Genomic DNA, 27,253 nt, shown 5'->3' on the forward strand with positions numbered 1-27,253 from the left:
TGCACCTCAAAAGATTTTGTCAAAAAGGTGAAGAGGCAGAAAACTCAATGGGAGAAAATATTTGGAAATCACACATTGGACAAGGTTTGATATCCTGTATACATAAAGAAATCATACAACTCAACAACAAAAGAACAACCCAATTATAAAATGGGCTGAAGATATGAATAGACATTTTTCTGAAGAGCAAATACAGATGGCTCAAAAGCACATGAAGAGATGCTCATTTTCATTAGCTATAAGGGAAATGCAGAGCAAAATACAATGAGATATGACCTCATACGTATAAGAATGGCTGCTATTAAACCAACAGGAAACTACAAATGTTGGAGAGTATGTGGAGAAATTGGGACACTTATCCGCTGCTGGTGTGAATATATAATGGTACAGCTGCTATGGAAGAGTTTGGCGGTTCCTTAGGAAACTAAATATCAAGTTGCCCTTTGACCCAGCAATAGCACTACTTGTATATACCTAGAAGAGCTGAAAGCAGAGACACAAGCAGACATTTGCACACCAATGTTCGTAGCAGCATTATTCACAATTACCAGAAGATGGAAACAATCCAAATATCTATCAACACATGAGTGGATTAACAAACTGTGCTAAATACATATGATGGAATAGTATGCAGCAGTAACACGAAATGACATCCTGAAGCACATGACAAGATAGATGAGTCTTGAGGACATAATGCTGAGTGAAATAAACCAGACACAAAACGATAGATACTGTATGACTCCACTTTCATGACCATGGTAAAGGTGAAATCAGAGGCTTATAATACAGAATATAGGAGACGGAGATGTATAGAAGCTGGGGATGGGTGAATGGTTAGCTCATCAGGTAGAACTCCCAAGTATAAAGAAGTAGATAAAAGTGAAGGTAGTTCTATAGTGGTCTATAAGTAATATAATATAATAATAACATATACCATATTGAAGGTGAACATGATTGAAAGGGGTTGTATAGACAACCCCTTTATGTATGGGACCCACTGATTATCAACAGAAATATAAATAAGTTCTTGTAAGAACTACTTCAAAGGTATGATTGATGTATAAAGAGTGTTTAATTCCAGGGTACAGGTGGAAAACTGCTGTTGTATGCTATGGGCTATGTTTAACAGGAAACCATCAGCAATACCACAGTAATAGCCGGGGAAATAATGGGGGGAGGAACAAGAGTTAAAGGGAGATTTAGATTTCCTATTTGGTGAGGGTGTATTTGTTGAGTATCTTTCTCTTTGGAACAATGAAATTACCTAAAATTAAGTGTTTTGATGGACTGTAGACTTTCATCATTATACATGATGCCTAAGAAATGCAGGTGGCTGAGGGATACACTGACTGAGAAGAAGATTGGTGAATGATCGTGTATACATGTGATTGAATATTGTGCTGCTACAAAAACAAATGAAGTCTTGAGGCATGCAACGATGTGAATGAACTTGTGGGACTTTTGGTGAGATAAAATAAGCCAGAAATGAATGAACAATTGTTGACCAATTTCCTTTAGAAAATGCTTATAAGAAAATAGGGGCCTAGATTGTAAGCATCTTATAGCAGATACATTTAGTCCAGAGTGGTAATTATTAATTCTGGATTTTGAGGGGCTGTTTTATATATCTGTAGCCTGGTATTTAGAGATAAGAATGAAGCCGATCAGGTCGGGATTAAGGTAATTCAGAACACAGGGGTAAGGAAGAAACTGTCTATAATTTAGAACCCCACCTACGTTTTGAGACCAAAGGAAAAAAGGTGGAAGAAACTGTTTATAATTTAGAACCCCACCTACGTTTTGAGACGTAGAGGAAGAAAGGTTCATTTTGTCCAGAACCTAAATTTTCTGAAGCACATAATCTAACTCAACCTGTCTAAATAGCTCATTTGAACAATTGAAACACAGGGAGCCCAGAATAAGAATGAGGGCCTTCAATCCTGTATAGCTTAATGTAATGCCTGGATACAATTCTAGAATATATTAGTAGATAATCAGAAAGTATTGGCAAAAAAAAAAAAAAAAAAAAAAGGGTTGGCCACGGTGGCTCAGCAGGCAGAGTTCTCACCTGCCATGTCAGAGACCTGGGTTCAATTACTGGTGTCTGCCCAAGCAAAAAAAAAAGTATTGGCAAAGTTCTTTGAGGGATGGGAGAAAAAATATAGAACTATTAAGCTTTGCCATCAGGGAATCACCTGATACTGTGTCAAACATTAGGGGCACCCAAATGAATAGCCATGCCCTTGATCTTGAGCTTACTCTTTTGAAGCTTATGTAGGTAGTGGAGAAGCTTAGTCTACCAATATGTATGGCTAAGTGTTAAATCTGGAGGACCTGTTTTGTTACTCAGATGTGGACTCGCTCTCTCTAAGCCCAACTCTGTAAGTGAAATCATTGCCCTCCCCCCTACGTGGGACATGACATCCAGGGGTGAAAGTTTCCCTGGTGGCATGGGAGATGATTCCCAGGGGTGACTCTGGCCCTGGCACTATAGGATCAACTATTCCATCCTGACCAAAAGGGGGAAAAGAAATATAACTATAAAATATCAGTGGCTGAGAGAATTGAAATAGTGTCAAGAGCCTACTCTGTAGGTCACTCTTATGCAGGCTTCAGTTAGACATTGCTACATGTCATAACTTGCCAAACCCCAACCAAAACCATTCCAGTCAATCTTAAAGAACACTTAGGACAATACGTAAGATTCTACAAAGGTTCCATGTACTAGGGTAACTTTCCAGAAACCTACAATCTCTAGGTGGGTCCCTGGACCAGATAAGTCCTGAAACTAAGGGGCCCAGCCTCTCCAGAACATCAGCTAGAGCCATCTCCCTACCCCATATTACTTATAGCCCCTTCCAACATGAAAAAGAATGGCCATAGCCCAAATACCCCTAAAGAGTGGGATAGAAAGATCAAAGTTGATGGTGGAGTTATACAGAGAAGGTAGGTTTTAACAAACAAATATGATTGCTGAATCATTAAATTGATATTTCTTTTTATCTCCAGTATCTTAAAGCAGCTAGAAGTCAAAACCTAAAACTGTGGAATTATAACCAATACCAAACTCTGAAATCTGTTCTAAAACTAATTGTTGCTCTGTGCTTTGAAATTTATTGCTTTTTTGTATATATGTTATTTTTCATAAAAAGGAAAAGAAAAAGTCAATTGTGATAAAAAATTTATTCCTTCTATATTCCTATATTCTAGAGTTAGATGGAAAAATCTGAGATGATGGTATGGTAGCCCATGACAAACTCTAGGATCTGTCCTTTAACATTTGATGAAGAGTGCTTTGAAAACTATTGCTTTTTCCTTTCTTTGCTCTGTATAAATCTTATACAATTTAAAAAGTTAAAAAAAAGCAAAGTGAAGAAAAAAATTTTTAAAAAGGCCAAAAAACATAGCCTCCAGCAAATTTATCCTAAAAAATTTTATTTGGAAACCACACAGAAGGAAAATGATGCAGGAAATGAATGAGGAAGCATTGAGGAACAAAGTAAGTGGTATATATGTGGATAAATCTCAATGAACATCAATAGAATATAAAACTAACAATATCTTATGGAGTTTAAAAAGATATGGATGGTTAAAATATAAAACTTTAGAATGTGAGAAGGTAAATGGAATTAAATTTCCTATCATTGTCCAGGATGAGGATGAAAGTAAATTTTAAAATTAGACCTTAATAAATTAAGGACTCAGATTTTAATTTGTAAGGTAATAAAAGTAAAGAAAACAAGATACAGCATCCAAATCAATAGGAGAGGGACATGGAATAATAAAAGAAATACCCAAACATCCAAAATAAGGCAAGAAAAGAGAGAGAAAGAAATATAGGATAAATGATACAAATAACAAAAAAGAAGATGGAAGAATTCAACCCAAAAATATCCAAATGGGCTAAATGCCCCATATCCTATCTAAATTGATAGACAGGATTTTTAAATCCAATTATATGCTGTTTACAGAAGACTCATCAAGAATATAGGATATTAAAAGATAGCGAATAAAAATAATATAAAAACTACACCATGCAAATTCTAACAAAATAAAACGTGTAGCTTCGTTAGTATAAGATAAATAGTTCTTTAAGGAAAAATCATTACTAGCAATAAAGAGGGTCACATTACAATGATGTTCAATTCACCATAAATTTTTACATATGCACAAACATATACATGTAATAATATGGATTCAAAATATATAAAGCAAAAGTTGACAGAAATACAAGGAGAAATAGCAAATTCACAAAGATATTAGGCATTTTTTAACATACTTCTCTCAGCAATTGATGGAACAAGTAGACCAAAAACCTCAGTAGGGTTATAGAAATTTGAACAACATGATTAGTAATAGATATAGTTATAGAATACTGCATCCACAACTGCCAAATACCACTGTCTGAGCACACATTGAACATTTACAGAAGTTGACCTTATATGTCAAAAGTCTCAATATATTCACAGGACTTGAATCATTCAGTGCAGAAACCCTGATATATAGCTAGGAAATCCCTATATGTTTGGAAATTAAGAAAGACTTGTTAATGAAGACGTATTAATAATTAGAAAACATTTTTAATTTACTGATAAAAATACTATATATCGAGACTTCCAGAAGGATGGCCGACTAGAGTAGCTTGAGGTTAGCCCTGTTCCATGGAAAAGTTAGAGAATGGTCAGGAGGGTGACTGAGGTGGCAATTCAGGAGTGTGGCTGACTTGGGAGAGCCTTCTGCACCACGTGGGGCAGCCCTGGTTGCAGAGGCCTAGAAACTGAGAGGCAAAAAGCTGGATCCTGGTGCAGAGGTGTAGAGCCGTGGAGCCCATGGGAGTGCACAGATGGGAACGTGGGACTAGGAAGTAAACCATGACCAGTGACTCACCCCACATCCCATGCACCTGAACCCCGTCACCCGCTCCCATTCCCCGCGCTTCAGGCAACCCTACTCCACCGGCCCCGAGTACACTTACCTGCCCCAAACCCCCACCCCAAATGCAGCACAACCCACCTCTCCTGCACCCCTCCTGAGCACTGCTTCCCCCTCCCTGTTCCCTGCAGGGTATTGACAGTGCATAAAGGTTGCAAATGCTAACCTCCATGCCTACGCTACCCCTGCCCATAGTGTTGCAAAGCCTCACCCCACGTTCCCTGAGGTCAGCGCATCCGTTTACAGCACTCCCAGGCCCACATGCGCACAGGCCCCCAGTCAAGTCATTCAGCTCTGGGAAACTGCACTTTACAGCAGTCCTAGAACCATGCATGCACATGGCCCTCAGCCTCACTTCCCAGCTCTGAGAAAGTGCCAACCTGTACAGACTGGTCACATCTGCCCCCAATTCTTGAAGTCATAATGCCAACCTGCTGCTACAGCTCTTTGCATGCACAAAGATCCCCGTGTCTTAGACCAGCACACACCAGGGTTGTGCCCCCCAGACCGGTGCACCCACACAGCTAAATTATCCCTGACCACTGGACATCCACATTCTCAAGCATCGGTGTAACATCCCCAACCTGTGCCCATACCTGCTCTGAAACAAATCACCATACTGAGCGCTCCACCCTGTGCCCTGGCTCCCTGCTGCACATCCATCTGCCATAGACTACTGAAAGAAATCGACTCCCAAAATAAATAAATCAAGATATTTATATGCGAAGAAGACAGAAGATCATTAAGCATTAAGCATATCACAGTGCAGAGATATAACCCTGCCTAATGACCAAATTAAAACTCCAAAGGAGACACAGATGTTGGAACAACTAATCAAAGATGTTCATACAACTCTACTTAATAAAATAAGTGGGATAGCAAATGACATATGGAAGCTCAAGAAGACAGTAGAAGAGCACAAAGAGGAATTTGAAAGAATAAATAGAAAAATAGCAGAAATCACAGAGATTAAAGACTCTGTTGACCAAATAAAAAAACGTACTAGAGGCACACAACACCAGATTTGAAGATACAGAAGAAAGAATAAGTGATATGGAGAACAGGATAATTGACTTCGAAGACTCAAAACAGCAAATAGCAAAAAAGATGGAAAAAATTGAATGGAAACTCAGGGAAATGATTGACAAAACAAAGCGCACAAATGTAAGAATCATTGGTGTCCCAGAAGGAGAAGAGAGGGGTAAAGGGCTAGGAAGAGTAATTGAGGATATAATGGGGAAAAGCTTCCCAACCCTGATAAAGGACATAAATATACAAGTCAAAGCAGCCCAAGAACTCCAAAAAGAATAAATCCAAATAGGCCTTCCCCAAGGCACATACTAATCTGTCAAATGTTGAAGAGAAGCAGAAAATCCTGAAAGCAGTAACTAAACAATGTACTTTATGCAAGGGCAATCAAATAAGACTGTGTTCAGACTACTCAGCTAGCACCCTGGAGGCAAGAAGGCAGTGGTATAATGTATTCAAGATCCTGAAAGAGAAAGACTTCCAGCCAAGAATTCTGTACCCAGCCAAATTGTCCTTCAAAATCAAGAGACAAAATTAGAGTTTTCACAGACAAAGAAGTCCTGAAAAAATCTGTCAACAAGAGACTGGCCCTACAAGAAATACTAAAAGGAATTCTGCCGGCTGAAAAAAAAAAGACAGGAGAGGGAGGTCTGGAGGAAGGCGCAGAATTGAAGAGTACCACTAAGGAGGATAATTTAAAGAATACAAAGAGAAAAAGGGAAAAAAATATATAGGGACAAAAGTAAAGTTTTCACAGACAAAGAAGTCCTGAAAGAATCTGCCAACAAGATTCTGGCCCTACAAGAAATGCTAAAAGGATTTTAGTATTTTATTGGATTGTAAGCTTTTAGAGCAAACACATTAAGTCTGGAGTGTTGATTATTATTTCTGGATTTTGAGAGGCCATTTTATATATATAACCTGATATTTAGAGATAAGAATGAAGCTGAATAGGTTGGGGTTAAAGTAATTCAGAACATAGGGGTAAGGAAGACAGTGTCTATATTTTAGAACCACACATACTCTTTGAGACCAATGGAAGAAAGGTTTATTTGATCTGGAACTGAAATTTTCTGTAGTGCATAATCTAATTCAACCTATCTGTATAGCTCATTTGAACAATTGAAACAAAACTGTGAAATCTGTTTAATGACTACTTGTTAAAATGTATGTTGAAATAAAAAAAATACTATGTATCAGAATTTGTGAGTTTCAGGTAAAATAGTTCTGAAAGGAAAATTTGTTAATCTAAGAAATGTTGAAAATTTAGTGAACTGAACATTCTCCTCAAGAAGTTAGAAAAACATGAATAATGAAATAAAGAGAACAGAAATTAATAAGGAAGTTATACTAGACAGAACCAAGAAACCTAAATATTTGGTAGAAATTAATAAAGTCTGGCATCAGGCAAATGCAAATAAAGTCTGGCAATGACAAGGCTGATCAAGAAAAAAAAAAAGAAATGGCAAAATATACAATATCAGGAAAGAAAAGGGGACATCACTGTAGATGGTGTATACTTTAAGCAGCATATTTATGCCAGTGAATGTAGCCTTTATAGGAAAGTGACAAATCTCAAAAAGAATACAACAAAACTAAAACTTATCCAAGAAGTAAGGGAAGAAAAAAAAAACCCTAAGTAGTCAATAATTGTTAAACAAATCAAACCAGTAGCTTGAAACCTTTCTTCATAGAAAACTTCAGGCTCATATGTCTTCATTTGAGTTTCTGGAAACATTTAAAGTGGTGGTTCTCGTCCTCAGACCTGCAGCATCAGGCAAATGCAAATGACCAGGTCCTTCATACACTTACTGAATCAGTAAGTTTGACCTCTGGCCAAAGGTGTGTACTTAACAAGCCCTCCAGGTAATTCTGATGTACAATAAAGTTTAAGAACTCCTGACTTTAATATAAGTTCTATTTTTCACAAACTCTTTGAAAAGACAGAAAAAAAATGCCCCATTCTCAAGTCTTTTTATGAGATTATAGTAGCCTTGAAATTAAAACTGGACAATAACAATATAATGAAGAAATATTATGACCCAATTTTATTCATAAAAATAGATACCAAAATGCTAAGCAATTTTATTGAATAACATAACTGGACCTACTTGGGGTCATTCCAGGAATGACAGGATGGTTTAACTTAGTAAATCAATCATTGTAATTTGTAATATTAATACAAGGTATTCAGAAATTTATGAAACATAGAAAAGCATCTTTTTAAACTATGTAGTCCTTTGATATTTGCATTAGTTAAATGCTGTCAGAACACAATATACCAGAAATGAAACAGCTTTTAAAAAGGGAATTTATTAAAAGTTTACAGTTCTAAGGCCATAAAAATATCCAAACTAAGGCATCCAGAGAAAGATACCTTGACTCAAGAAAGGCCGATGTCTGTCACATAGGAAGGCACATGGCTGGTGGCTGGTGGTCCTTGTTCCCAGTCCCGTTGCTTCCAGCATTGCCAGTGGTTTCCTTTCTAGGCATCTGTGGGCCTTCACTTAGCTGCTCTGGGCCACAACTCTGGGTTCTGGCTTAGTTAGCATCTCAGAGGAAAGCACACTGGAATCTCTCTTGGGCTCTACCTCTCCAAATGTCCATGTCTAGGTGTCTGCTCTCTCTGTCAGCACTCCAAGCATCTCCAAATGTCTGTCTCTGTGAGCTCTGAAACAACTGTTCTCCAAACGTCTGAGCTTTCTCTAAAGTGTTTCCCCTTTTAAAGGACTCTGGTAAACTAATCAAGACCCTCCTACAATGGGCGATGCCACATATACATCTAATCAAAAGGTCACATCCACAATTAGATGTTCACGTCTTCATGGAAACAATTCAATCAAAAGATCACACAATTGGGTGTGTCACATCTCCATGGAATCCAGTCAAAGGTTTCCACCCTAAACAGTAGGTCTGGCCCCACAAGATTGAATCAGGATTAAAACATGGCATATCTGGGGAACGTAATAGTTTCACACCAGCACAATATTCAAATAATATGCTCATTATATCTTCAGGTAAAGTCCCTCTAAATTTAAAGCAATGACTTTATTTACTAATCTGCAAAACATATATATAGTAAATACACTCTGGAGCGTCCAGAAAATCTGGAAATACATGGAAAATTTCCCAATTAACTTTAGACCCTCATCACTTTAAGTTTAGAGGCACTTCATTTTAAAAATGCCTAGAAGTTGAAGAAAAATTGAATATACAGAGACTAAGAACATTCAAGCAGTTTTCCTAAGGTTACTTAGTAAATGGTAAGTAATTAAAACCAGGTTTGTCTGACTCCAAGTTTCTTGCTCTTCTTTCTACTGTATCACATCTCTAAATAGCATGTTCTCAAAGTGAGCACGTGTTCTCAAAGTGACCACGCTGCTTTGAGTATGTGCATTGGGAGGTTATATAGAGTTACACACAGTGTTGGTAATATTTCCAGGACATACCCTTTACCTTACAGTACACTGAAACTTGAAACCTCATAGGGAAATAGATATTGAATGAATTATTACAAATGAGTTGAGTATTACAAAGAGGAAGAATGAAGGGCTATGGTAAGGGCTAATAAAGTCCTATGGTGTTGGTGGATGGAGGTGTATTCAAGGAAGGCTGCATTGAGTAAATAATGTAAAATGAATTTTAAAAAGGTAAATTTTCTATTGTCATGCACTTTATCCCTCCCCAGAACTTCTGTTAAATGAGTCAAAGTCTGTGATGTGTAACTGCCACCATCCTTTCCCATGAAGATCTCTTGAAATTTGGCATCTGTTCTAGTTTGCTAGCTGTGGGAATGCAATATACCAGAAATGGAATGGCTTTTTAAAAGGGGAATTTAATAAGTTGCTAGTTTACAGTTCTAAGGCCGAGGTAATGTTCCAATTAAAGCAAGTCTATAGAAATGTCCAATCAAAGGCATCCAGGGAAAGATACCTTGGTTCAAGAAGGCTGATGAAGTTTAGGGTTTCTCTCTCAAGTAGAAGGGCACATGGTGAACACAGCGTCATCTGCTAGCTTCCTCTCCTAGCTTTCTGTTTCATGAAGCTACCTGGAAGGCTTTTCTTTCTTCATCTCCAAAAGTCGCTGGCTGATGGACTCTCTGCTTCTTGTGGCTATATCATTCTGCTTTGCTCTCTCTGAATCTCCCACTTTCCCCAAAATGTTTCCTCCTTTATAGGATTCCAGTAAACTAATCAAGACCCACCCAAATGGGTGGAGACACACCTCCACTCAATCTGGCTTAACTGCCACTCTTGATCAAATCGCATCTCCAGGAAGATGATCTGATTACAGTTTCAGACATACAATACTGAATAGGGGTTAGAAGAAATGGCTGCCTTCACAAAATGGGATTAGGATTAAAACATGGCTTTTCTAAGGTACATACATCATTTCAAACCAGCACAGCACCCAAATCTGAACCATCCCAAACTAGTGGCTTCAGAGCTACCCACGTTGAACTTACTAGGTGGCACAATAAAAATTGTGGGAGCATCAAATTGTACCAATGCAAGTAAAAGCATTGAAAGCGATATGCACCATCTAGTCTGCATATTCATTTCTGTAAACAGAAAACTAGTTAAATGCTGGATAGATAGCAAGCAGGATTATTAACATGCATGAGTTTCTTTACCCCATTCTTTTCATTGTTCCTTCCTTCCAATATACCTCTTTTCTCTTCAGTGTCCTTTACCTCAGAATCTTGCTATTTCCTTTCTCAAGAGTATTTGAGTTTTAGAAGGGCATTTTGAATAGTGAAATACCTGTAAGTCATAAAGGAATGAATATCTAATGATGAAATTTCAATTTCTGTATCAAGATGTGGATAAAATGGGGAAAAAGGTAGGTGTTTAGAAGAGTTAGTGCAATAAATTCTTCCAGACCAGTTTTAATGATTTACTCCACTGACATGTTTAACATTATTATTGCAGTAATACAAAACAGCTCTATGACTTAGAGAGAGAAAAGGACCTCTCCTTACTGCACAGTATCCTAAAGACTTGGAAACAGATAAAATCTCTTCGACAACAGCAAGGGTTTATAAGCACCCCAGTAAAGTTACAGTTTCAGAGGTAAGTAACTATTCTATTTGCCTGTATAGGTCTGAGGTAATGCCCATAAATAACTGAGAATTCACTGTAACTGGGAGAAAATTCAGAATCTAGGCAACTATTCAAGGTAGTTAAAGGACTTGTATCTTGACAATATAAATAATTCTTTCAAGTTAATAAGAAGACAACCCAGTATAAAAAATGAGTAAAGGAATTTACAGTCCTTCACTCAGGAAGGTAAATAGATGGAAAATGAACTCATAAGAAGATGCTCAAATTAATGTCATGTCAATAGGGAAATGAACAGTTAAACCACGTACCACTACATTCTGAAAATTTTTTTTTTTATTTTAAAAAAGGAAAGCAAAAATAAAGGTAAGGAAGGGAGGGAAGAAGGACTACATGCTGGCAATAAGAACTCTCATTCTTTGCTGGTGGGAATGCAAAATGGTACACCACCTTGGGAACAGTTTTGCATTCTTATAAAGTGTGGAGTGATGGTGGCATAGTGATGTAGAAGGTTGAAGATATAGCCCTGTTTTTTTCATTCAGGCAGTAAACTCTTCTTGTCAGTATTAGCAACACTGCTTTAAGCTTAGAGAAACCAGGTAGCCAAGTAGCTCCAGAACTTGTTTCCTGACTACTGAACCCACATAACAGCACTAGTGCATAGTGCAGAGAACCCAGATTTTTCTATATTGTCTTCACCTGTGTTCTCTGTTGGGCTTCTGCCTACCTGAATGAGACAAGTCACTTCCAAATATGCTTTTTTTTTTCAATATTTAATTTTTAATTCCTTTCCAAATTTTGATGGCAATATTGAAGTGAATTTTAAAAGACAAGTATTTATGTACCATCAGACTCTTATTCTAAAGTGTGTTATTTGTCCATGTTTGTTTTCGTCCTTGAAATGAACATATATAACACTAAAATAATTATTTTATATTTATAACATATATAACACTAAATTAAGAATCATAATTTTGGGTTCTAAATGTTTGTGTTAATATTCAAAATTATTTTTCATTTGATTCAAATCTTCGTGTTTAGAACTGAATAAAAACAAAACCAGAACGTGACCAACTTACTAATTTTCAGCAAAAATATTTGTTCTTACATATATGCATGTACTTTTTGTAATTGAAATTGAGTTACTCTTACATTATGTCTTACAAAATTCACCATTCAATGTATCCATGTCAGTTCACAATCATACAGTGTTATCCTGCATAATTTTGTTGAAGTGTTATTGAAATTTCTTGACTGAAAATTCTTGACTCTTTGCTGAATTGAAGGCTGAAGTGTCCCTATAAAGTATTTTATTTTTCTCTAGGAATTTTCTGATGTTACATCCAGCTGAATATTTTCCCACACTGATTTTAGAATTGTTTCCTCAGCTTACAAATATTAATGCTAAGGAATTAATATTTTATTAACGATCACCGAAGACATTCCTTCATTCATGACATGAATTTTATACAGTGTGAATTCTCACTTTCCCTGCAAGTGTCCTACAAGTGTAAGAATAAATAATTGTTCATTGAATAGCATCTCACTCATGAATTATCTGGCATTACCTCAAGAGGATTTATTCTCTGGTAGTCTTCTTCTTTTACTGGTCATTCTGACACTGAGTATTCCATTGCATGCCAAAGCTTGTGCTTGCCTGAAAGACAGCACGGAGTGAGTACAGATAAAGGATTTCCACCTGTGAAATTCACACTAATTGTTTAAAGGATAACTTTTTAAATCAGGCATTGTAATATTGATCAAAGACATATCGTTTTTCTCACATGTGATTTCTCTGGTTAGTCCACTGGTTGGAGCAGTTGATGAAGGCTTTTCCACTTTCATTACATTTACATTATGAGTTATCTCATGCTGCATGTCATCAGATTATCTACCAAAGTTTTTGCTACATAGGTGGCATTATATTGATTCTCTCCAGTATGAATTGGCTTAATTGATGAAGTACTAAGAATGACTATAGGCTTTATGAGATAGATTACAGTGTTTCTTCAGTGTCTGAGTTCTTTAGTGTGTTTAAAGGTTCACGTAAGTGCTGAAATCTTATCCATATTCAAAATATTCATTGTAAGAGTTTTTCATGCCATCTCTTGTCAGATATTGACTGAACCCTTTCACATACATGGCCTTCATAGGGTTTCTCTTTAGTTTAAGTTCTCTCATGTTGTCTGAGGTTACAAAAATAAACTAAGGTTTATCCAGATAGATTATACTGTTATGATATCTCCCTAGTTTGATGTTTCTTATATTCTCTAAAGCAAGAACAATAAATGAAGACTTTCCCACAAAGATGGCATTCATAGGGATTCTCCCTCTGTGAATTCTCTCGTGCTGTATGAAGGTAGAATGATGAATGAAGGTTTTCCTACAAAGATTGTGTTCATGTGGTTTCTTTCCATTGTGAATTTTCTCGTGTTCTCTAAGGAAAGAATGGCAAGTGAAAGCTTCCCCACATAGATGACGTTCATAGAGTTTCTCTACAGAGTGAGTTCTTTCATGTTGTCTAAGGTTAGAATGATGAGTGAAGGCATCCCCACATATGTGACATTCATATGGTTTCTCTTCATTGTGAATTCTCTCATGTTCTCTGAGAAAAGAACAATGAGTAAAGGCTTTACCCCACAGATGATGTTCATAGGGTTTCTCTCCATTGTGCAATCTCTCATGTTGTCAAGGCCAGAACAATGAGTGAATTTATCACAAAAAAGACATTCATATGATTTCTCTCCAGTGTGATTTCTTTTGTATTATGTAATGGTAGAATGACGAGTAAAGTCGTGCACACACAGATATGGCATTTGTATGTTTTTTCTCCAGTGTGAGTTCTCTTATATACTGTAAGGACAAAGGATGATTGAAGGCCCACAAGGATGACATTAATAGGATTTCTCTGCATTGTCATTTCTCTCATGTAGACCAAGAGCAGAACATTGGATGAAGTTCTAAAAACCTGAAGTTTTTCTTTAGTTTTTTTTTTCCCACATAGGTGGCATTCATATCGTTTCTCTCCACCGTGAGTTCCTTCATGTCATGTCAGGCCATAATATTAAGTGAAGACTTTTCCACAGAGATGACATTTATATAGTTTCTCTCAATTGTGAACTCTCTCATGTTATCTAAGGTTAGAAATTTTATCAAAGGCTTTTTTTTGGATAAGTAGCATTCGTATAGTTTCTCTTTGATGTGAGCTCCATTGTTATGTATAAGGCCAGAGGTTGGGACAAATGATTTACCAATTTGATGATAGTCATATGATTTACTTCTACTACAAGTTTGCTTTTGTTGATGAAGCGATGATTGGTCACTGAGGGCTTTTCCAAATAATTATTGAAGTAGGGTTTTCTTCCTATGTGATTTAAAATATATTGAGTCATTCTGGATCTGTGAGTGAAATTTTCTAGCAATTCACTACATTTCAAGCTGTTCTTTTGAGTAAGAGTTTTCTGCAATGACATGATGATGATATATGTGTCTTTCCATAAATGGATAGCATTTATGTTTTTTTTAGGACCACTTTCCCTGCCCACTGAGAATAAATGATTGATATTCTCCAGCAATACCTCTCTGAACAGCTCTTTTTATGATGTGTCCAGCAGGCATTACTCTTCCTGGGTGAAGTCTATAACTACAACTTTCAAGTTCACTAATTCCAGTGGTTGCATTGTCTATAGCTCTGTTGACAATAGTCTTCCTTTAGGTTTTCACTAAGAATCAGAAAAGCACTAGGTGAACAAAGGTGGACGCAGGCCAAGTACTCTTAGAGCTGTGGGCACCTCCTTCATGGGTCAAATATGCTTTTAAAAAGAGAAAGAAAAAAAGTGCAAGGTACACAAACAGGAAAACCCACAACATTTGATAGAGTAACATTGTGGTAATATCATCCCCAGAGCTACTTGGCCCAGAATAAAAAGGTCACTGCCTCAATAGCTGTTCTAGTTTGCTAGCTGCTGGAATACAATATACCAGAAATGGAATGGCTTTTAAAAAGGGGAATTTAATAAGTTGCTAGTTTACAGTTCTAAGGCCGAGAAAATGTCCCAAAGAAAACAAGTCTATAGAAATGTCCAATCTAAGGCATCCATCCAGGGAAAGATACCTTGGTTCAAGAAGGCCAATGAAGTTCAGGGTTTCTCTCTCAAGTGAGAAGACACATGGCAAACATAGTCAGGGCTTCTCTCTTGACTGGAAGGGCACATGGCAAACACGGTGTCATCTGCTAGCTTTCTCTCCTGGCTTCCTGTTTCATGAAGCTCCCCTGGAGGCATTTTCCTTCTTCATCTCCAAAGGTCTCTGGCTGGTGGACTTGCTGCTTTGTGGTGCTGCAGCATTCTTTGCTCTCTCTGAATCTCGTTTTATTCTCCAAAATGTTTCTTCTTTTATAGGACTCCAGTAAACCAATCAAGACCCACCCAAATGAGTAGAGACATGTCGTCACCTAATCCAGTTTAACAACCACACTTGACTAAATCACTTCATCCAGGGAGACGATCCAGTCACAGTTTCAAACATACAGTATTGAACAGGGATTATTTTACTTTTATGAAATGGGATTTTGATTAAAACATGGCTTTTCTAGGGGCATACATCCTTTCAAACCAGCACAATAACCAAAAATGGGATTCTGAATATCGAAGCATTGATTCTTAGAAGATTCTTACACATTGGAATCGCCTGGGGAGTCTTAATACTTCTGAATTAACTGCTTTGGAATATGGTCTGTGCATCAAATTTTTTAAAAGTCTCCCTAGGTGGGTTTTATTATGCCACAAAGTTTGAGAACTATTGTATTAAAGCATATAAGTTAATTTATGCTCATATTGAATTAATTGAATCAAAACAAAATAATAATAATATTCATTGAGTGTTTGTTTTACTCCAAAAACTAGGCTGTGTCCTTTATTTGGATTAGTGCTTTTAATTCTCACAAGAGCCAGATTTTCAGGCACGAAGCTGGAGGCATAGATTACCTCAGTAACTTGCCCATATTCCATAGTGCTAGTAATGGGGCTTAATTTTCAACCTAGGTAGTCTGTTTCATGCCTATTGAGGTTACATCCACAGTATTACCTATATTCTGTTTCAGAAGGCATAAAAGTACGTATTTTAGAAGAACAGCTTTATTGAGATATAATGTACATACTATACAGTTCACACATCTAAAGTGTACAGTTCAGTAGTTTTTAGTATATTTATAGATTTGTACAACTGTCACTGTAATCTAATTTTAGAACATTTTAGTCACCCCAAAAGAAATCATGTGCCCATTATCAGTCATTCCTTAACTTGCACTCATCCCCTGTAGTCCCTAGAAATTAATAATTTGCTTTCTGTCTCTATGGATTTGCTTATTCAGGATATTTCATATACATAGAACATGTGACCTTTTGTATATTGCTTCTTTCACTTAATAAAATGGTTTCAAGATTCATCTATGTTGTATTTATCAGAACTTCATTTTTTTTCTCAAATGATGTTTCATTGTATGGATATACCACATTTTATTTATCCAGTTGTCAGTTGATGGACATTTTGGCTATTTCTGCCTTTTGGCCATTATGAATAATGCTGCTATGTATGCATTTTTGATAGACAAATATTTCTATTTCTCTTGGACAATTAACTAGTAGTGGAATTCCTGAGTCTTATGGTAACTCTGTGCCTAACATTTTAAGGAATACCCAGGTTGTTTTCCATAGTGGTTACACCATTTTACTTCTCACCAGAGCATACAGTGTTTTATCAAATTATTTCTTTCTTAAACGATTGATATTAGAAAACAAAACCTAGGTATTTTGGTTTCAAGCCCATACAGGCTTCTTTTGTACTGAAAAGAAGCTATCAGGAAAACTCAGCTCCTAAACCAATGATTTTCTGAAAGGGTTCCAGTTAACTGGGGTTTTATTGTACTCCTAATAAAAGAGGAATAATAATAGCATCTATCTCCAAAGCATTTTTATGACAAGTAAATGAGTTAATATGTATAAAATACTTACAACATTGTCTGGCACATACTTAGTAAGGTGCTATGTATGAGTCAGCTAGTAGTAGTAGTTGTAGTAGTCCTAGTGGTATGAATGTCAGAACTGCTTACTGTTTATGCATAAGCACGAAGGAGTATAACTATGATTTTCCACTTAATATTACCATAATACCTGTGCTTACACCTGGTTGTGTGCACACAGCTTAAAGAATATGAGAGAAAGAAAAATGAGAAAAAATGTGGGGTGTGTCCTTTACTTTGTATTTTCCCATCACCTGCGTTATTTAGTCTCATTGTAGAAAAGTTTTCTTGATGCCCTTCAAAGGGCTTGACAACAATAATGGTAAAGTTTCTGCATATGGGGAAAGCTGTAAAAACTGAAGGCAAGTTTACGCTTATGAAGTTTCTGTTTTTATATGTCTGTGTTCTAGTTTGCTAGCTGCCAGAATACAACACACCAGAGACAACTGGCTTTCAATAAAAGGGGATTTATTTAGTTAACGTATAGTTCTTCAGAGGAAAGGCAGCTAACTTTGAACTGAGGTTCTTTCTTACGTGGGAAGGCACAGGACGATCTCTGCTGTTGGTCACTGAGTTCCAACAACTTTGCCAGGGTGATTCCTTTCTGCATCTCTAAAGGCCTGAGCTGAGCTGCGAGTGCTGAGATGAGCTGCTTGGGCTGTGCTTGTTGAGCACTCTCATTTAAGCACCAGCCAATTAAATCAAACATCATTCATTGCAGCAAGCATGCCTCCTAGCTGACTGCAGTTGTAATCAGCAACAGATGAGGTTCACATGCCATTGGCTCAGGTCCATCGCAATATAACTAGGCACCTCCACCTGACCAAATTGACACTTGAATCTAACTACCACAGTCTACCATATCAGTCGTGTCCATAGTGTGTAAAGTTATTTGTTCTAAAAAGATTGTTTTGTGTGCATATATGTGTGCATATGCATGGGTGTGTTTTGGCAAGACCTTTAACAACTCTCAAAATACTTCTATTATTTCTGCTTTAAATGTTTTATTTATTATTAATTAGGATAAAAATGAATGAATGTGGTGAACGAAAACAAGAACTGTCAGAAATGTCTCAGAGTGAGAAGAAAACTGAAAGAAAAGGATTTAAGAATGCGGGAAAACAGAAGGTATTTACATTGCAAAATAACATTCAACTCATCTTAAGTACTTATAATAATTCATTGTTTGGTAGAACAGGAAACCATGATATTTGTAATAGTTTTCCAACAAAATGACAAAGTTTAATTTTTAAGAACAATTTCCCAAAGCTATGACTGTATATTGTAAAACTTGTATTTCTCTTTTGGTTTCTAGAGCATCTATTTAGCTTCAGAACTTAAAGAAACAGAAATTGAAGGAATAAAGCCAATTTCCTTGATGCCACAACTTTCATTCACTGCAGAAATAACAAACTTATGCAAGTGTTCACTGTAAGCAGTTTTAAAGAATTATTTCCTCATTATATATTGTCTATTAATTTCATGGTTTTTAATAATAATGCTAGATTTCTTGAATGTGTACCCTATACTAGGCACTCTGTTAGTGTTTTTAAATACATTTTCACATTTAATTAACACCATAGTTCTATGAAGTTGGTATCATGCTTATCTTACAGTTGAAGGAATTGATGCTTAAGAGTTAAGTTGCCCAGGGTCATACCTATAATACATGACTGAAGTACATTAGCAACCAGTTTGGTTTAGCTATAGAACTTATAAAGTCTTCATTACTAAGTGTCATATATTGATGATTGTTTTTGTTTTTCTGGGGTGGTATTTTTGTTTGTTGTTCAGGTATAGATATTTGGGATATAAATCCACCACAGGAATAATAGGTTGTAAGGCTGCCCTTGCCTGTTTTAGAACCCCTCCCTATCAAGAGGACCTGCTGGACAATTTTCTTCTTTGACAGTACAAGCTTCATTCCTTTCCAGTAATGACTTCTTTGAATCATAGCATTTTCTCCTTATGCCTAAGACATTCATGCAGACCCAGACATCATACATATTCCCATTTCCCAATCTTCTAGGTCTATGGATCACATCTCCTTTTAAAAGAATAAGGCAATGCAGAACACTGAAGTAGGTTCAACTTTTCATCAGCCTTAGGGCCATCTCCTTGAGGTTGTTGAAAACGTGGTATGTGTGTATATATGTGTGTCTTTTAAAAGTTTAAACTGTATTTTCAAAGACTTGTTTAAAGATCCCCTACCCATCCTTGTTCTTAAACCCCTCGTTCTGTCCTCTCATATGGCATCTGGAGGGTAAATTGTATAATTTCCTTAATTTGGGCAAATAAATGATTGAATAATTTATATTACCTTGATTTTACTTCTTTTTTCTTTTTGAATGAATATATTTCTTTAAATTATATAACTGAGTAGAGAAGCTTTATCCACATACAGGCCAGTGTTATTTGACAGAAAGATACCATTATACTTTAAATCAATCATCTTTTTAATATGAAAAGGTACATTTTGAAAATAACAATAATTTATACTTCTTTTTCATTTCAAGGGCCATTTAAAAGTTTGTTTAATTTTTTAGGCATGAACAAAAAAGGAGAATCAAAATCCAGAAGCTTAAATATTTTATTAAAATATTTTACAATAATAAACATGTTTCTTGCACTTCAGCATCCCCTCTTCAGTTTGATTTTAAAGTCATGTTTCAGCAAATTTTCAATATCCAGCTAATATATTGGCCTGAAACAATTTGTTTGGAGGTACGCCATTATCATTTACTTTTGTATCTTATTTTATGCCATTATGTAATTTTAAAAAATTAGCTACTGTTAGATGTGAAAGGTAACTTCTTTTATAGTAAGAGAAGACATGTAAATGAGCAGGCAAGATAATTAATGTATTTAAATTAATCAGTAGTCTCTTATGCTGTAAGTATCAGATTATTTAATATTTGGTTGAACCAAGTTCTTCTATTCTCTCTGGCTATTTCTTAAAATTCTTTCTAACCCTGAATATGCAATATTCTGTTCTTTCGTGAGCGAGGTAGAAGATGGTTATTTAAAGTACATTGAATAATATACCTATTGTAAGCGTTGAATATTTTCTCCCAATTCCCCTAGGCCTGACTTCCTCATTTCGGTCCCTTGCTGTATTTCTTTTTCACCTTGATTTGCAGTTTGGATTCCTTTAAGAGTCTGATGAAAAAACATGCACACAACAGACCCCCAATCCCTGTCCAAGGATCTTACCATAAGAACTCCTGAGCTAAAGGAAGAAGAAAATAGGACCATGGAGAAAAATTATGGACAGTAAAGGAGTCTTGTTAATTAACATAGGAGTTAAGCTTGAAACTGGAAATCTTAGGAGGGAATAAAGATTTGGGTGGGGCAGGCAGGTGGGGAGAGTATTATAATGACAAACCTAAATCAAAGTTAATGTTGTTTTTATAAAGCCTAAAATAGTTTTTCAATCCTTCATCAGATATTCTATTCATTTTATTCATTCGTGCCATCAAGTTCCTATCATTTTAGAATGTCTCTCTGTTCAAATTCTTACTTTAATAATCTGGCCATAGTTTCCTCCTTTTGTACCTAAATTAATTGTTGGCATAATAATCTAGTCATCTGCAACTTAAAATCTGCCCCCCAAAATAAGAAATGTTTGTTTTTTAGTCCTTCTTCATCCCATCATTTAGCGCATGATCCTAACAAACTAGGGGCAGAGAGAATGAGACTCCTCCATTTATAATGCCCACTTTCATTCTTGACACTTGAAGATGCTCTATATCAGCCACACAGTGGTTGATAGCTACCATCAGGGAACAAGACTGTCTCCTGAGAGAACTCACTGTGTGAAATTATCTGTTTCAGTAAATTCACTGTCCAGAATCTACCCCGAGCCCTACAGTCTCAAAAGCTGGATTTGATAGTCCAGTGAGAGTGTATCCATGTACCCTAAGCAGATTCACAAGGCTGATATATAAAATCAGGGTGCCAATTTAACATTTGAATATATAGTTAGTTTTCTCTATTTAGTTGGTGTTTTAGTTTCCTTGTTGCTAAAACAAATACCATTCAGTGGATTGGCTTAAACACTGGAAATTTATTGGCTCATTGTTTTGAAGGTAAGAGAAGTTCAAAATTGAGGCATCAGCAAGGTGATACTTTCTTCATGCAGCCTGTAGTATTCTGGGCTGACTATGCGTGATCCTTGGCTTTCCTGTCTTCAATAAACAGATCTGCCTTGGCAATGCACATGGTGAAGTCTTCTCCTTTCTCCCCTGGGTTCCATTGACTTCCAGCTTCTTCTCGTCCATATGGCTTTTTTCTCTTTGGCCTCTATAAGGCCTCCAGTGATAGGATGAAGACCCATGCTGATTCAACTGGGTCATACCTTAACTGAAGTGATGTCATCAAAAGGTCCTATTTACAATGATTTAATACCCAGATGAATAGATTAAGATTGTTTTTCTGGAGTATGTAGCTCCAAGCCTCCACAGTTAGCCAGGTTACTAACTCACAATTAGAAATTTCTTTCACAGTTCCATGGCTTTCCACACTAAGATGATTTCATTAGTGGGACAGTGTGTTGGCTTAAATTCATGCTTACCAGGACATTATTTAGCTGACAAGAAAAAACATTTGCCTCTTTGACTTTCCTTTTGCTAAGCTTTTTTTGCTAATTAGCTACCCTTTTGATTGGCATATTCTTTCTTTCAAAACATCTTTCAAATTTTTCCCTCTTGATGTCCTTGTTCTTAGAGCACATATCACTGTGCTTCCCCAAGCACTGACAGCACAGTTTATAGTATAGATACAATTTTTATTGAGAAAAAATAGGTTTTTAGTTATGGCAGTGAACTTGCTTGGGATTTTACCAAAAATCATTGCATATAGAATCACAGGACCTGGATTTAATATCCAGTAGACATCTATAAAATTGTCTACCCAGCACCTCCCTTCCCACTTCTGGGGACATTTCCTCACTCCTACATAGCCTCGTTTTTCAGCCTGTCTTTGGATTCCATGATCAAATGAATTTCCCTTTCTCCTAAGTAATATAATCTCAGTTTTTGTCACTTATAGTGAAAAATATAGTTTCATGCAAAGCATCCATTTCCTCATTTATAAAATGGAAAGAATAATACCTATTTCATGTAATTTTTATCAGCTTTAAATGACACAATGTATGTGAAAGAACTTGAAAATTGCTACACAAAAGTAAGATGTTAGGCTACTGTTATGTGTACCTCTTTTCTCAGAACTGTGTTTTTAATTCTTGTATTCATTTTCTTTGAAACTAGTAAAAGGCATTATGCTTTTAAGGACATATTATCTACTTACCTCCTGGACATATGGCTGAAATGCTATAGAGCAATATCTTGCTCTGTTTTATATTCTTATATTTTAAAGAAATGAATAAAATGTATTATAGAAGGTCCTTATTTTGTTTTTCTTTTCCTATTTTTGTGGTTTTAGTGAACTATTAACCATTTCTTTTATATGTAGGTCTATGAAATAAGTAAAAGAACAAGTTTACTGGCAAAACTTTATTTACCTTTACCTAACAACACAGAGCTGAAAAGCAAAACAGATCTGGACTATGTAGAGTTTAGCTGTGATAAGATGGTTATGCCTGCACATGGAGAAGTAGGAAGCAGTGAGTTTATTAAAAAATGTTTATTCCCCCTTACTTTCTTATGAGTACCATATTCTAAATGATTCTGGGTTATTTACATGAGTAAGGAATCCTATAGTTACAGTATAAGGTTAAAAATGAATTATATTCTCCTTTCAGATTTAAACTAGAATGTTTTCAGCTTTGTCTTTAATCAGGGTTTTGGGAAATTTAAATGGGAGTTAGCACTTATGCTTTTTCTTAGTACTCTGAAGCAAGAGCAGTCTGCTCTCTAGAACATGAGCTCTACTCCTAAATGGAAAGACTGCTCTGCCTCTTCTTTCCTTTAGTGAAGTCTAAGGGTTTTCCAGGAGGTGTTTGATTAGTCTCTGAAATGTACAGAGAAGAGAGGAAGAAAGGAAGAGAGGGAGAGAAAGAAGGAAGAAAAAGGAAGGAAACAAAGAATCGATATTTCTGTTCATTTGTTTTTAATTCATTTTACTCCTCTTAATGCAAAAATTTACGTTAACATCTCTGTAAGAATATAGCCATTTCTTTCCTGTCCCCCCCCCCCCCCCCGCCAATTCCTTCCCTTTCACCTTCTTGGAGGTTTTACAAAAAGAGTGAGCAATTAGAGGAAAGAGAATAAAAGAAGTAGGGAAAATAGCCTGAAAAGAGCAAAGAAAGAGGAAGGAATGTAGTCTGCTTAGAGTCCAGATGAAGCAAAAAAAAAAGTTGTGTGAGCCCAGGAGAAAAGGCTCAGGATTCAAAAATATTAGGGAGCACTAGGAACTGGCTAAAGTTTTAAGGAGTGACTTAAGCTCTTTGGAGATTGAGAGAGAAAATGTGGAAAGGGAGAAGAGTCGGAAGAATCTAGGGTAAGGGGAGCAAGAGTACCTTATCTGCCTTTTTTTTTTTTTCTGCTGCAGTGGTTCCTTTCCTGCTGGAATCCATTTCTAGAAAGAAACTTCCCAGTAGAAGAGGAAAGTATTGATTCCCTCTGTGTGTCCAGTTCAAAAAGTCCCTCTCCTTTCTGTATTCTGTTTGAAACCATCTCTATCTTGAGAAATCTTAGAGCAGAGATGAGTGAGAGCTCTAGGATTAGAGCATGGGATCAGCACAGAATTTCCTTTATGGTCCTAGGACACAGTTGTCATCCACAAGTAGAAATCAGGAAAAAATCTACAATGTATTCAAATAGCGTATTTTTTAATCATGTTTTTAATACCTTCTATAAACAGATCTGCCTTTTCTTCTTGAGGGAGATGGAACTGAAAAACTTTGTCTATTGACATCAGGGAAACTAAGCTATTCTCTATCCTGGGCCTTAGATGAAAATGGTGTTCCTCTGACACCTATATCACAGTCATTAAGATCTGCCTACTGCAGGTAATAAACTTGTATATTTGAAAAATAGTTTCAGTCCTCAACATAGCATTACGCCAAACCTTGTGCCTGTAACAGAAAAAACAGGCAGCATTAAAAGAGCTTAGTTTATTTGGATGTTGATTTACATTTTATTTAAATCATGCTACTAAGGCAATAAGTATATTTATATGTAAGAGAACAAGTTTCTTTAGTGCTTAGGGTTATAGCTATAGATGATGAGGCAGGCACTTCCTTTACTTGTAGGCAAAGGCCAAGAGTCCTGAAAAATTTATTTCAGGGGTCTTTATATCCCCCAGTCATCCTGGAATAGAAAAGAATCATTTATACATTATCAATCTCCTAGAAGGAAAATCCTAGAAATTTTATATAATCATACAATTTCCCAGTGAAATTGAGATTCAATTTCTAGATGACACCTACAAACAGGAATACTAGAAATAAAGTACAGTAAAATTCTGTACAAAAGTTAATAAAGACAGTTTTTATTTTGTGATATATTTTAGGAAATTCATGAAAGAACACTCTTATACTTGTACTGTTAATCCAAGTCCATCATAACAGGGTTCACTGTGTTATATAGTCCATGTTTTATCTTCTAACTTTCATTCTAGTAACATAAATGACCCCAAAACTTGCCCTTTCAACCACATTGGCAAGCATAATTCAGCACTGTTAATTATACTCTCAATAATATGCTAATATCCCCTCCATCCATCTTCAAACCATTACAGTCAACCTAAATAGAAATTCTGTACAGATTAAGCATCAGTTCCCATTCTCTACTCCAAGTCTATCCCCTAGTAACCTGTATTTTAGATTCCAACTCTTTGAGTTTGCTCATTAAAATTAGATCATATTCACGAGATCATACAATATTTGTTTTTTGTGTGTCTGTGTCTGGCTTCTTTCACTGAACATAATGTCCTCAAGATTCATCCACGTTGTTACATTTGCATTTCCTTAATAGGTGGTGATGTTGAGCATCTTTTCATGTGCTTTTGGGCCATTTGTATTTCCTCTTTGTAAGAATGTCTATTCAAGTCTTTGCCCATTTTTTAATTGGGTAGTTTGTCTTTTTATTATTGAATTGCAGTATTTCTTTATATAATCTGGATATTAAGCCCTTGCCAGACATGTGGTTTCCAAATATTTTCTCCTATTGAGTAGGCTGCTTTTTCACTCACTTTCTGACAAAATTCTGTGCAGCAAAAAAGTATTTAATTTTGAGAAGATCCGATTTATCTGTTTTTTCTTTTGTTGCTTGTGCTTTGAGTATAAAGTCTAAGAAACCATTGCCTGCCACAAGATCTTGAAGATGCTCCCATACTTTTCTTCTAAGAGTTTTATGGTCGTGGGTCTTATATTTAGTTCCTTGATCAGGTTTTAGTTCATTTTTAATGAGTTGTGAGATTGAAGTCCCCTTTCATTCTTTTGGATATGAAAATCCAGTTCTTGCAGCACCATTTGTTAAAGAGACTGTATCGTTCCAATTGAGTGAACTAGCCTAATCAAAAAATCAATTGGCCATAGATGTAATAGTCTATTTCTGAACTCTCAATTTGATTCCATTAGTTAATATATCTTTATTCTTATATGATGGATTAAATTCAGGTATCTGCTTGGCCAAGTGATTGTACCTGGTTGTCTGGTCAAGCAAGCACTGGCCTGTTACTGCAAGAACATTTCTTGCCTGGTTATCAAGCCAGAAGGATGGTTTATTAAATAATCAGTAAGTTGATTGCCTCTGTGGCTGATTACATTTATGATCATCTAAGAATGCATCTTCCACAAATGAGAGAATCTAATCAACTGTATTTAATCCAATCAGTTGAAGACTTTGAAAGGAGGAAAAAGAATTTTCATTTCTTCTTCAGCCTGCCAGCACTGCTGTAGAGTTAATCAAGGAACTTCATTGGAGTTTCCAGCCTTGTGGTATTTCCCACTGATTTTGGACTCTTGCATCCTCACAATTGTGTGAGATACTTTTATAAATCTCATATTTATGGATATCGCCTGTTGGTTCTTTCTCTGGGGAACTCTGACTAATACAGCTTAGTACCAGAGGTGTTTCTTGAGAGACAGAATCTTATAAATGTTTTTTTTTTTATTGGTTATCTACTCTGATTAGACTCATAGGCACTAACCCCATTTCCAGTAATCAAGATAGCACTAACAGTCCATGGTGTGAGTTGGCAATAGAGATACGCAAAATATCACCATTTTGTTCTGCTAATTGTACACATATAAATGTCAAGGCTCTGGGTGAGAGTGTTTTGACATCTTAATGGAGATTTGTAGAGTTAAGTATTTTTAAAATAATGTTGGCTGGTTCTTAGATATGCTGGATACAGTTATGAGAGAAAGGGATGAGCTAAAGACTTAAAAATTTGCAAGTTAAAGGCCATATGAAAGATGTAAAAGTTTCTATGCATGCCCTAAAGAAAGTCTTACTTCTTGTGGTAGCAGACTTGAGATCTCTGAAAACTAGACCCAGAGTCTCATTGTGTGAATAGCAGATTTATAACATAAACTAAATTCTCAACCTTGCAGGGTGTCTGCTGTTAAAGTAAGGGCTTTGATTGGAAAAGAGTAGGATCCTGAAGCTTGGGATGGGGGCATATGGGTGGACAGTGATGGCAGTGGGGACATGGAAACCCTGGATTTTGCTGAGTCGTTATTTTAGATAGACCTATAATGGTCTGTCCAAACAGCTACCCCACCTCCAGCATACCCTGAGAAAACAGCCACCCTATCTGCAGCCTGGCCTGAGGAAACAGCTTCCTGGTCTCCAGTCTGCCCTGAGGAGTCTACCATCCAGCCTCCACTGACGAGATTAACCCTTCAGTGCCTGCTAAAGCTGTACCTGCCTCCCTTGGGTTAACAATCCTCACTCCTCTATCAGAAGAGATTAATCCTGTTTCACCAGATGAAACTGCAATGGGATGCCTGAAAGACACTTCTAATTCCTCTCATGGCCCCGTAACCCTTCTTTTCTTCAAGACCTATAACTTTATAACCTATAAAATCCTAACAGGCCCCAAAAGGTAAGGTACAAAGTATGACCCATGATGAGGTATACTATATTCCAAAAGAACTGCATGAGTTTTCCAATTTATATTCACAGAAATCAGGGTAATGTGTGGGAATGGATATTAAGGATGTATAATAATAGTGCAAGGAATATAAAGTTGGCTCAAGCTGAATTTATTGATATGGGCCCACTAAGCAGAGATTCTGCATTTA

The 27,253-nt window shown here is 36.4% G+C and overlaps 1 protein-coding gene and 1 long non-coding RNA gene across 9 annotated transcripts in view; one reads left to right on the forward strand and one right to left on the reverse strand.

Annotated features, from left to right (window-relative positions):
• CC2D2B (coiled-coil and C2 domain containing 2B) overlaps window positions 1–27,253 on the forward strand; it is a 153,673-nt gene that overhangs the window by 50,078 nt on the left and 76,342 nt on the right. For 6 of the 7 annotated variants that reach the window (XR_013161646.1, XM_077125557.1, XM_077125560.1 and 3 more), the window contains 6 exons: window positions 10,893–11,033; window positions 18,063–18,168; window positions 18,356–18,471; window positions 19,587–19,764; window positions 22,513–22,663; window positions 23,863–24,010. Coding sequence is in view for 6 of the 7 variants with exons in the window: in XM_077125557.1 (XP_076981672.1) it covers window positions 10,893–11,033; window positions 18,063–18,168; window positions 18,356–18,471; window positions 19,587–19,764; window positions 22,513–22,663; window positions 23,863–24,010 (840 nt within the window). In the remaining variant the exon portion in view is untranslated. The remainder of the gene's footprint in view (window positions 1–10,892; window positions 11,034–18,062; window positions 18,169–18,355; window positions 18,472–19,586; window positions 19,765–22,512; window positions 22,664–23,862; window positions 24,011–27,253) is intronic. The other variant, XM_077125562.1, reaches the window with a different exon arrangement.
• The window catches only part of LOC143654058 (uncharacterized), a 38,812-nt gene continuing 35,414 nt past the window's right edge, over window positions 23,856–27,253 (reverse strand). Inside the window, exon 3 of one of the 2 annotated variants that reach the window (XR_013161654.1) lies at window positions 23,856–24,076. This is a non-coding gene — a long non-coding RNA (uncharacterized LOC143654058). Of the gene's footprint in view, window positions 24,077–24,114; window positions 24,312–27,253 lie in introns of those variants that run through there. The other variant, XR_013161653.1, reaches the window with a different exon arrangement.

This window comes from Tamandua tetradactyla, chromosome 13, assembly GCF_023851605.1.
Source record: "Tamandua tetradactyla isolate mTamTet1 chromosome 13, mTamTet1.pri, whole genome shotgun sequence".
Classification (NCBI taxonomy): Eukaryota; Metazoa; Chordata; class Mammalia; order Pilosa; family Myrmecophagidae; genus Tamandua; species Tamandua tetradactyla.